Genomic DNA, 10,497 nt, shown 5'->3' with positions numbered 1-10,497 from the left:
TGTGTGCCAGTGTGTGTGCGCGGCTTGGAGCCTGGTCGAGGCCGAAGTTTCGAGCGAGGAGAGTGAAAAAGTAAAAAATGAAAAAATAAAAAAGAACGACCAAAAATGTTTTATGCAATTCCTTGAAGTCGATTTCAGTCTCCAGTCTCCCGGTCCGGAGAATCGCTTTTGCGGAATTGGCGCGCATTCTGGCCTTTTTTTTTTGGCAAATTGTGATCTTTCAGCCAAGAGCAGCTGCCATTGATCCTCTTTTCCTCAAAATTCCTGGGGCCAGCCAAAGTCTTGTGCGGAGCCAAAGTCGGTGGCGATGATGATATGGCGAGGGGGCCAGGAATTTATTGAATAAGTTGGCATATGACGCGGGTACCAGTACCACCATCCCACTGGTGGTGATGTGGTGTGTGTTGCTGTTTCTGGCGTGTTTTCGCTACGCTTCATTGCCAGTCAGTCAGTGGATGGTTCGTCGATATCGCCGACTGCCGCATACCTCCTACCCTCTCTGCTAAGAACTGAACACCCAGTTCCCGTCATAGTCTGGTTCGGTTTAAACTTATTGGCAATGAACCAGGCCTATTTGTTGGGCATACAAATTTCAAAATTACTGAGCAATCCCAACAATGTTCCACCCTTTGCAACCACTCTTCAAGTGAATGCAAGCCCCACTCAGCACTCAACACTCAGCACCTTATCACTCCCGATCGAGAGTATCGTAAGCTTCGATGAGTTGACGATTAGGTTTCCGCTTCGATTCGCTGTTTGCTGTTCGATTCGATTCGATTTGATTCGATTGGCTTTGTTTTGTATTCTTTTTATTATGGTCAAATATTTCTGCTGGCCACGATAATGTTAATGGGCCGCCCCCCCTTCCCCACCTCGTGCCCAGGCCATCGTCGAAAATGTATTTTTATTACATTTGTTACACTAACTCACTTCCTATTCGGATCGCTGGTATTTCGGCGCAGCTCTCTTCTTTTGTCGAGGAATTCAAAAAAGCTTCGGGGGTGTGGAGTTGGAAAAAGGGGGGAGGGGCAGGGTCACTTGAATGGGAGAGCGGGAGTTTCAACTGCGACCTTTGGCTGGTCGTCTGTGCACTTGGAGAAATACTTGAAGAAAATCTTACACTCTGGCAATTATCTTGTGCCCATGTACAGAAGTGAGATGTGTGTTTAAAGTTTCATGCAGAACCATACCTCAACTTTTGGCCAAGTGTACATGCTCGGCAAGTTGGAGTCAGATCCAATCCAAGAGTCTAATCTGCCTACCCTACTTTCACTCCATTTCCAGTCGGCATCGCAACGCGGCTCTTCGGCATCTCATTCGATTCGATTCGATTCAATTTATTCGAACCGAACTTTTCTCTCTCTTCTCTCGGTTTTAGTTGGCGAGCGGGAATCCGACTAAACTGCAATGAAATTTCAGGCTGCCAATCGATTTGCCGCTGCTGCAGCTTGGGATTTGCCTTTTTTGGGCCTTGGAATGCAGCATGTTGCTGCTGTGTTGCTGTTGCTGCTGTTGCTGCTGTTGTGTTGCTGTTGCGTTGCTGCTGTGTTGCTGCTGGTCCTGCTAAGCCCCCGGCTGCAACATCGCGGCAGAAGCAGCTACAGCAACATCCAACGGGAGCAGCAACAATGTGTTCTAAATAAATTCCAGTGAAATGAAATTCAGGGAGCAGGGAGTCGAGCGGTCGCAGATGTATCTTCAAGATACAAATTCTGTTCGCTGCGCGCAACGTGATTGCAATCTTTAGCATCGTCCTCATCATCATCATCATCATCAGCATCATCATCATCAGCAGCAGCAGCAACAACATACAGGAATATACTCGACCGATCAAAATTGAAGGAGTTTTATTGGCGTTGACTAATATTTCATTTTATAGTAAGCTTAATCATATATGTATGTATGCATGCATGTACCTTATACTTCACATCCTCCACGCATACCCTGTAAATACCGGCTAACAGCAAGAAGAAGAGCAACACGAGGCACGAGATTCGAGGCTGCCAAGGCCCCAAGGCCCCAAAGCCCCAAAAAAAGGAAACAAACCACACACACCATGAAGGCAGCCAAACGCAGCAGAGAACGGCGCGCGTGCGTAGTGCAAGCGGATGAGTACAGTGAAAAAAATAAATAAAGAGAAAAGAGATGGAAACAATACCAAAAACCTTGGGATAAACAAATCTCTAAAGGGTTTCTTCGAGTAAACGTTCTACAGTGCAAATACCTATTCAGCAAGTTTGAATACGAAACACCATCGTTTTCTCGCTGTGCAAATTGTTTGGCTGTTGTTGACTTACCTGTTTTGGTCTTTCCTTTGCTTTTCTTCCTTTAGAGGAGATTTCTCGGCCAGGAACATGGGGAATCTCGAGGGGGGATGTATGGCCGCTAAAAATCGACGAAATCATCCAAGCTCCGTACAGTAGCTGCTGCTTTGGCTCCGTTTGCCTGGCTGCTCTTTTTTATGTTTTTATGTTTTTAATGAGCTTTTATATGAGCTGCAGGATCGGAAGAACCAAGTGGCAGGGGCAGGGGGAATGGAATGACCCGGGGCAGCCGAGCTGCATCTCCATGTCAGCCGGAGAAGATGATGGTGCTCTTTGCTCTTGCGGTCTACCCACAACAAGGCTAGACATCGATTCCTCGGCTATCAATGGATTCCCGGTAATGTATTTGGTTCCCATGGGCTCGGGAAGGAAGAGGAGCCGAGGGGCTGGTTGCCATATTATTATGGTAACACAGTTTTAGGCAGAAATAGAAATAAACCGCAGGGAAACACTTGTTCAAACAGAGGCGTGTGAAGTGTGCGGAACTTGGACTTGGAATGTACATATACAATTTCACACATGACACACATCTCAAAACAATTTACTTTAAATCAAGTTACAAGTCTACAGCTATTAATGTGGCATTCCACAATATCAGCCCATTTGATGCTCTATAATTTAACTCTGTTGCCAATCGTGGCCACGAACATAGAGTTCAGCTCGACCGATCGAAAAATCATTGCATCTGGAACAAAGCCTAAAGAACTAAAGGAACCTGGCACATCTCAGATCGTTCAGATCGTTCAGCTCGTGCGGCAGAAGTATTTGAAAAGCTGTGGAAAGGAGAGTCCCGAGTGAGGGGGTGAAATGGAGTATGTGGAGCCCGACGGAATACCTTTCTCGACTGAGTTCTCGACTCACAGCTCAATCTGCAGCTGTCAGGTGTGGCCGGCTAATTGAGAGTCGCGTTACGAGATCATCTTGACACTTTGGAGGCACCTGCCGCCGGACGAGGCGAATCCGGCAATGATTAACTAGTCACTCCGACTGAGGGGCAGGTGGGTTTCGAGTTTTGAGTTTTGAGCAGTGCTGCAATTCGCTGGCATGTCTGTGATAAAAATGAAAAGTAAAAAGCCCGTCAAGTGCCCGCAAACGCTGACGCATTTCAACCCAAAGGCTGATAAGCCCAGTCAACGCGAATGCGAATTCAATGCCAAAAAGAAAACGAAACTCTCCTCGAAAACGGAAACGGGCAAATACAAGATACAGATACAGATACATTTACAGATACAGATAGAGATACCCGTAGATGTGTAGAATCAGATAGGCATGTACACGACAACAAAATGTGGCTGGACTCGCATTTAAAATTAGAAAACAAACAAGCGAAAAGCATTGTAAATCATTCGTTCAACAGTTTTTAAATATTCTCTGTTAGGAAGCATACTGGTTTGGAAGTCATAGATTTATAGAGGTAAAATATTTTATTATAATTTTAAATGTCTTGTACAATGAAGTATATATGAACAAGGTGCTTAAGCTAGCTAGTTATCAGTATAGTTTGCACCTCTTACTCTTACCATTGTATCCGTTTAGAAGTCGAAAGCTTTTAAAACCACATCTATAATTCATGCAATTTATTGTTTTTCCGAGTGTGTGAACTGTATGTTTATCTTGTTTTTTGGCACAACTGGAAGCTCAAGAGCGTTATTCAAATTTCGATTAGCATCTTGGTCCCCGAACCGTGGGATCTGTAATCCCCAGCTGAGTAGAACGGGGGGTTCAGCACCGAGGTGCTCTGGCCGCTTCTAGGCTGATAAATATTTGGCTTTTGCATGCCAGCGCGATGAGTTCAACGTCGTCGGACGTTGCTAGTTTAATTTTCAAACATTTATCAACAAATATTTGGCGCTTATCATTTGTTCTAGCCAAACAAAGGGAGGGCGGAGTAGGTGGTGGTGTGGTGGTGGATGAACACTCCCATTCCCCGCCAGAAGCAACCTTCTCAGCTCCATCTTCATCTTCATCTCCATCTCCAACATCAGCATCAGCAGGTTTGCTGACCCGAACACCTGACAAATGGAATGGCATGGTGATTTCACATAGTGACTTTGCACAACATTTGCCGAAGCTTTTGTGCTGAGTCCGCTAATTAAAATCGTTCTATTGGGAAGCATATTTAGGTGGGTGGGTCGCTACTATGAAGTATTTCAAAACATGAATCAGTGTGCACTGACCGTAGCCGCGGTACAAAAGAAAACGAAACTCATTCCTCAAGTACTAGGCACTTGTGAGCAGCGATTGATAAGCATTACAAAGTGAACTTTAATAATTGTTTTATTTCATAAGGTTCTTATTTTGAAGGGCTCTGAGTTACTTAAGTTTTTATAGCTTGTAATGCACATCCATGAATTGCAGATTGGTGGTTACCTCCGAAGCATCGGGCATCACATCCTTGGCTGCATTCAGGTAGGACTTGGCGCCCAAAATGTCTCCTGACTGAGCAGCCAACACAGCGAGGTTATTGAGTGCAGCTCCATTCTGGGCATCTGAAGTGAGACATAGTTGGAGACATCTCTTGGCCAGGTTGAAGTCACCAGAAGTCTGTTGAAGAGTACTTAAATAATACGTACCTAAGTATGTACTTTAACCCTACTTACCACCGCCACAAAGCTGAGATTATACCAGATGTCTGACTTTTGACCGGGTTGCGTAGCCATGGCCAAGGCTCTTTGGAAACACGGCAGAACCAAGTCGATTTGCCCACCATACAGACAACACAGCGCTATGTTGCAGTAGAGCTCAGGGGACTGGGCGCCCAAGGACAGAATCCTCCGGTAGTACATCAACTAGGGTAAAGCGACCATTTTAATTTAATACATACTCCTTATGACGATAACGATTATACTACCGCCATTTCCGGATTGTTGTCGTAAAAGTAGCCCACGGCAATGCTGGCCAGAGATTCCACATTGATTGGGTGCAGTTTGGCCACTAGCCTGTAGAGCTGCAGTGCGTCCTCCTGCTGTTCCATGGCCTGGTGGATCCTCGCCTGCTCCAGCCGGTAGGTGACGTCAAAGGGACGCGAGTCCACCACTTCGCCGATCACCGATAGAGCCCGCTCGGGCTGCTTTATCCTTTGGTATACTCTGGACAGGAGTAGATAGGTGTCCGGATGGGGAAAGCTGGCCAGGGATTGCTGAAGGAAGGGCTCCGCTCTGCGAGGATAATGCAGGGCAAGGAGGCATCGGCCCATCTGCTGTTGCCACCACCAGGACAAGGTGCATCCAGTGGATCCACTGGGCTTCTGGCGCTCAACTTCCAGCACCGCTTGACAAAGGGAGTGGGCCTTTTGCACATCCGCTTCGTGGTAGTAGAGGAACTGGAACAGGGCCTTCACCAGCGTTTCCCGTTCGGCGTATATGGTGGGATTCAGGCGGGACGCCTGGTAGAGTTTCGAAGTGGCATCACCTACGTTGAAAGCCGCTGCCGAGGTGGCTCGAATCCTGGAGGCGGTTCCGCAACGAGATCCCAGCGAGGAGCCCGGTCGACTGAGACTCGTTCCAGGACGAGCCACTGCCGCCGATCCTGGCCGGGAACTATTTAAGCGGCCATCACTGGAGTGGGCCACTCCGGAACCCCTGCTCCTCGCCTGCTGCGCCCTCTGACTGGTAAGGGGGCGTGGCTGGAATGCGGTCTTTATGCTGCTTCCTGGTCGAGCAGCAGTGGCAATGCGCTCGAACTCCACTTCCTCGTTGGCTGCCAGAGATGGCCAGGTATTAAACAATTAATGGGTGATTGTGAAACCAAAAAATAATGTCACCTGCTTACCCTCATTCCCAACATCGTCCTCGTCCAGGTCGTCCACGTACACGCGCTGCGTCAGAGCGCGCATCTTTAATTGCCACACGCCCTCCATCAGCCAAGTGGGCATCGTGATGGACGGCCCAGAGTCGGCTGCCCCGGCTCCTCCTCCAGCTGCTCCCCTTGGCCTAGGGCCAATGCGTTGCAAATTGCTACCGAATCTGCTGTGCTCCGCCTGCTGCTTCTGCTGCTGCGGCTGCTGCTGGTGCTGGTGCTCCTCCTCCTCCTCCTTGGTGGTGAACAGTTGGACATGGCCATCGTGACCGGCCTGCAGGAGTGCGTTGCACAGCTCGGCACAGCGCTCGTAGGAGCGGCGACGGTAGAGGGACACCGCCCTGAAGTAGTCCAGCTCCAGAGTCGCCAGCATCGCCGATGTCCTTAGTTGTCACACTCGGAAAAAAACTAGACACAAATGTTGTGTACGGCACATAGAACGAATACATTTGGTTAGGTTGGTCAGGAAGAATGTTCTTGCTTTAGAAATCGAATTCAAATGAAACAAATTATTGAATGAAATGGTTGGGTGCCCGAAAACGTATAATTTTTTTCAGTATATTGTGTATCTGTGTCCGACTCAAGTGTTTGAATTCCTCGGCTGGGTTCCTTTTTTCGGGCTCTTCTGCTGCGCTTCGATCGCTGGAATTTTAAAACCGGATGCGTGTCATTCCTCTGCCCCTCGAAGACCGAAAATCCAGGGGCATCAGGAATGCGGCTGCTGCTTCCTGCGGTTCATCTCCCTCCTCGCCGCTCCTCTGGACTCTGGGCTCCTCTGGGCTCGAATCTGGTCTTAGTTCTTGGCTCGACTCCATGCCATCTAATTTTTCTATGCCCATAATTTGTACTTCCCGCCTACCTCTTTTCCACGGGACTTAATTTGTAGATTCCTCCGCTGCTGCGGTTTCTGCTATCGACTGACTGGCCTCCAGCAGGTATAGGTGTATATGTGTATATGCGCCATATGGAAAGGGTCTTCCGGTAGGGTTCGAATTGGTTAGGTTCGGGGTACGAGGTGATTACCATGGATACCTGGTCGGCCAAAACATTAATTGCTTTGCAGTGCGCCTGTTCCTGTCTCTGGGAAGTCACCCTGTTGGGATCATCTAACCACCCTGTGAATCTACTTAAGCTGCTAATGTTTAATTGAGCTCTAATTACCACGAGTTAATTGGGTTCCATGGGTAATATAACCAACTAGTTTCTTGATTCCTCTTCCGGATTGCATCTGCATCTGTCTATGGGAAATCTGTTTTTGGAGAACTGTAGGTCTTAATCCAGAAATTAACTTCTTTCTGGTAGATTAGGCAGTGCTCTCGTATAATTTTATTTACTAAAGGTGTACATTAGAATACAACAGATTAGAGTGGACCCAAATGTGCTATAAGTTTGGGTCACAATCACTTCTAAAATATTTTATTGATTAGGGTCTCTGCAGCCAATCGTAGATGGGGTCTAAGCCCACTTTGGTGACGGCGCTGGCCTCCACGATGGTCACCTGCTGGCGGATCTGCTTCTGCAACTTTTGCATCTGCAGCATGAGCAGGGCCTCGTTTCGCATCTGGCGGTAGGAGTAATCCATTTTGGCCAGGACCAACAGGATCTTGGTATTGTGCCTGCGACGAATTTAAGTGTTGCATGAGTTTTCAGTTCATTTTCCACCTTACTTACTGCAGACGCGGCTCGGTGAGGATTGAATAGAAAAGAACGCCGGCGGCTGAGATCTGGCAGAGATTTGAGGTGTCCACCACATAAATCAGCTTCTTCACGTCCTCGAAGTACTGCCTCCACAAGGGGGCCATACTACCTCCGATTTCCAGAATCTGTATGGATTTGGGCAGATTTTTACCGCCATGCGGAATGTTAGTTGGAGCTTCTTTCGGAGGCGGCTTGTTTTTATCCCCATTTGGAGATTTGGTTGGGAAATGGATTCGGTAGATCCCAGTGCCAATGGTGGGCATGGAAAACGTGGTCTCGTCGATGGACTCCGGATCCTGCAAAGCTTTCAGAAGGTGAGTTTTCCCCGCTCTTTTGGGGCCCAAGCAAATGCAGGTCGACATTGCTGTTTATATTTATTTAATATATGGATCTAACAAAGGTAGCCTTGGTTACCATAACATAATAATAATTAATTAAATTAGGATTGAAAAATGTAGTTCAGTAAACACGTACATGTTTATATATATTTTTTATTTTATATTTTTGAAATGTTAAATATTTACAATATTTGAAAATTTAAAATTCGTTAAATCAATCTTTTTATCGAAATCTTGTGACAGTAGTTAAAATTTTAGCCGCAAGATGGCGCTTTTAACTTTTCGAATCAAAAGTTCAATTCAAAAGTTTGAATCATTCGGCCACACTTTATATGAACGTATCGAAGCTTAATGATATCGATAAGACATCGATGTTTTTACATCGTTTTTTCATGCTGTCTCATCGTAAACAATATCAACATTGCTTAAAACACTCTTTTATTTCGTTAAAAAAATGACCCATGAAGCAGACAAACCTCGACAAATCGGATTCGACAGGCAGTTTTCAGCGGACGTGAATGGTGTGCCCACGGAGATAGTGTTCCACGGCTTCGCCAACAAGTGGTTCTTGGTCATAACGCAGCTTGGCAAGATTCCCGGCATCTACAACGTGCACTTCGATGTCCAAAAGGACGAACGGGTGGTTCCGTATCTGCACGGGCCAGTGGACAATCCGGAGTTCCACGTATCGGTGCCCATCACGATGAACTGCTGCCTGGGCTTAGACACCGATGAGACCCGCAGCGCCATCCAGTTCCTGGTCAACAGAACCGGCCTCCACAAGTGCCCGACGGAGTTCGTAGTGGGCTTGGGTCTCAAGCACATCGACGGACCCAATCTTCGTGCCCTGGCTAAGGTCATTGAGGAGGCGATATTCTAGCTTACGTTTGTTATATCCAATAAATATTAGCTGTACGGCAGTGTGTGTACAAAAACCATTTTTGTCAAACTTTTTTGAAGATCCACCGCCAAATCCACTTTAGCTTCACCAAGTTAAATGCCTGCTCCAATACAACTTATTTTAGTTGCCAACTATTCACAATGAAACCTACTCTTTCAAAAAAAACGTAGCTTATAATCCGCGGTTGTATATAAAATAGTCTTCATAATTTTTTAGCAAACGTCTTCTATATTTCCCCGAATTTGTACATTAAAAAGTGTAACGCAGGTCGGGAAACACGGCACACGTCTACCTCTCGAAGATTACAGCACAAACACAACGGATGTCCGGTTGTCGAGAAGCTCTCTAGAGGATTTAGTCAAACAGACCGAAGCCCATGTCGTCGTCAGACTGGTCGGACTCCTCCTCCTTCTTCTTCTCTTCCTTCTTGGACTCTGCGGCTGGAGCAGCGGAGTCGGCAGCGGGAGCAGCGCCTCCGGCGGGGGCAGCACCAACTCCGGATCCGATGTTGGTGATCAGGTCCTTGACGTTGATGCCCTCCAGGGCCTTGGCGAAGAGACCGGGCCAGTAGGGCTCCACCTCGACGTTGGCGGCCTTCAGGATGGTGTTGATCTTCTCACCCTGGTAAATCAAAAAAATAACATCAGCACATGTTGCAGCAGTGCGCAATAAACCGTAAGGCCCGCAAATCGTCCAATACTTCCGCCCGATGGCCGGGGCTTTGAAGGATTTGCGGCGTCTTCGCCGATTGCAAAATCGAAGAACTTACGGTGACGGCGACATCGTCATCGACAAGGATGAGGGAGGCGTAGACGCAGGCGAGCTCGGCTTTGGTGGACATGTCGAAGTGCTGTGGCTAATCACTGATTGTGCAAGTTGCCAAAAATTAATTGTTTATAACAAATGGCCTTAGCTCGGGACGAGAACAAGCACGCTGGTCAAAATCCTAAACCGGAAAGAGCAGTTGATATGCAGTGTGACCGCGCCGATGACGAAAAAAAATACCAACCGTCCGTGAATATTTGCATTTATTGTCAGAAAATACTAGTTAGGCGAAAACTTGTTATAATTATCAAGATTATCTCTTTATTTATTTATTTAAAGATAACTTAAATTATAAAACTATAAGTAAACTGAGAACTATGAGCATCAGCAGCTAGGGCCTTTCGCTCGTCTAGGGTGACAATGGTTTATACAGAGAAAGTGGAAACTATGGAATTATATTTTATGAATCATGTTGGAGTTTAGCAAAAAAAGTTACAATTTTGTGGATCTTATCGTTTGTTGGGTTAGCAAGTGCGGTCATTGGGGCGAGTATAAAACTATAAGTAAACTGAGAACTAGGAGCATTAGCAGCTAAGGCCTTCCGCTCGTCTAGGGTGACAATGGTTTATATAGAGAAAGAGGAAACTATGGTATTATATTTTATGAATCAGGT

General features: G+C 46.7%; 4 protein-coding genes across 4 annotated transcripts; 1 reads left to right on the top strand and 3 right to left on the bottom strand.

Annotated features, from left to right (window-relative positions):
• Window positions 1–4,649: 4,649 nt before the first annotated feature.
• Window positions 4,650–6,961, bottom strand: LOC122611779 (tetratricopeptide repeat protein 8). The gene is made up of 5 exons (XM_043785090.1): window positions 6,813–6,961; window positions 6,096–6,505; window positions 5,176–6,023; window positions 4,925–5,113; window positions 4,650–4,868 (listed from the first exon to the last, which is right to left on the bottom strand). The coding sequence occupies exons 1-5, from the start codon at window positions 6,959–6,961 to the stop codon at window positions 4,650–4,652; spliced, it is 1,815 nt and encodes a 604-aa protein (XP_043641025.1).
• A 584-nt stretch (window positions 6,962–7,545) lies between these two features.
• On the bottom strand, window positions 7,546–8,182 carry LOC122626774 (ADP-ribosylation factor-like protein 16). The gene is made up of 2 exons (XM_043807149.1): window positions 7,794–8,182; window positions 7,546–7,738 (listed from the first exon to the last, which is right to left on the bottom strand). The coding sequence occupies exons 1-2, from the start codon at window positions 8,180–8,182 to the stop codon at window positions 7,546–7,548; spliced, it is 582 nt and encodes a 193-aa protein (XP_043663084.1).
• Window positions 8,183–8,526: 344 nt separating this feature from the next.
• On the top strand, window positions 8,527–9,082 carry LOC122618281. Its single transcript, XM_043794614.1, has one exon. It carries the CDS (start codon window positions 8,613–8,615, stop codon window positions 9,036–9,038), a length of 426 nt encoding a protein of 141 aa, XP_043650549.1. The 5' UTR covers window positions 8,527–8,612; the 3' UTR covers window positions 9,039–9,082.
• Window positions 9,083–9,264: 182 nt separating this feature from the next.
• LOC122618287 (60S acidic ribosomal protein P1) lies at window positions 9,265–10,038 on the bottom strand. Its single transcript, XM_043794626.1, has 2 exons — window positions 9,829–10,038; window positions 9,265–9,680 (listed from the first exon to the last, which is right to left on the bottom strand). Exons 1-2 carry the CDS (start codon window positions 9,898–9,900, stop codon window positions 9,414–9,416), a joined length of 339 nt encoding a protein of 112 aa, XP_043650561.1. The 5' UTR covers window positions 9,901–10,038; the 3' UTR covers window positions 9,265–9,413.
• Window positions 10,039–10,497: the final 459 nt, after the last annotated feature.

Source organism: Drosophila teissieri, chromosome 2L, assembly GCF_016746235.2.
Source record: "Drosophila teissieri strain GT53w chromosome 2L, Prin_Dtei_1.1, whole genome shotgun sequence".
Taxonomy (NCBI): Eukaryota; Metazoa; Arthropoda; class Insecta; order Diptera; family Drosophilidae; genus Drosophila; species Drosophila teissieri.
The sequence above is the reverse complement of the archived record's forward strand: the minus strand, read 5'-3'. Positions and strand labels throughout refer to the sequence as shown.

Bases quoted from the DNA above. Each gene is read 5' to 3' on its own strand.
- LOC122626774 (XM_043807149.1), bottom strand. From the start codon at position 8,182: ATGTCGACCTGCATTTGCTTGGGCCCCAAAAGAGCGGGGAAAACTCAC. The intron at 7,739-7,793 runs GTAAGTAAGGTG...AATTCGTCGCAG, and splicing joins CTCACCGAGCCGCGTCTGCA to GCACAATACCAAGATCCTGT.
- LOC122618281 (XM_043794614.1), top strand. From the start codon at position 8,613: ATGACCCATGAAGCAGACAAACCTCGACAAATCGGATTCGACAGGCAG.
- LOC122618287 (XM_043794626.1), bottom strand. From the start codon at position 9,900: ATGTCCACCAAAGCCGAGCTCGCCTGCGTCTACGCCTCCCTCATCCTT. The intron at 9,681-9,828 runs GTAAGTTCTTCG...TTGATTTACCAG, and splicing joins ATGACGATGTCGCCGTCACC to GGTGAGAAGATCAACACCAT.
- LOC122611779 (XM_043785090.1), bottom strand. From the start codon at position 6,961: ATGGGCATAGAAAAATTAGATGGCATGGAGTCGAGCCAAGAACTAAGA. The intron at 6,024-6,095 runs GTAAGCAGGTGA...CATCTCTGGCAG, and splicing joins GGACGATGTTGGGAATGAGG to CCAACGAGGAAGTGGAGTTC. The intron at 4,869-4,924 runs GTAAGTAGGGTT...ACTCTTCAACAG, and splicing joins ATCTCAGCTTTGTGGCGGTG to ACTTCTGGTGACTTCAACCT.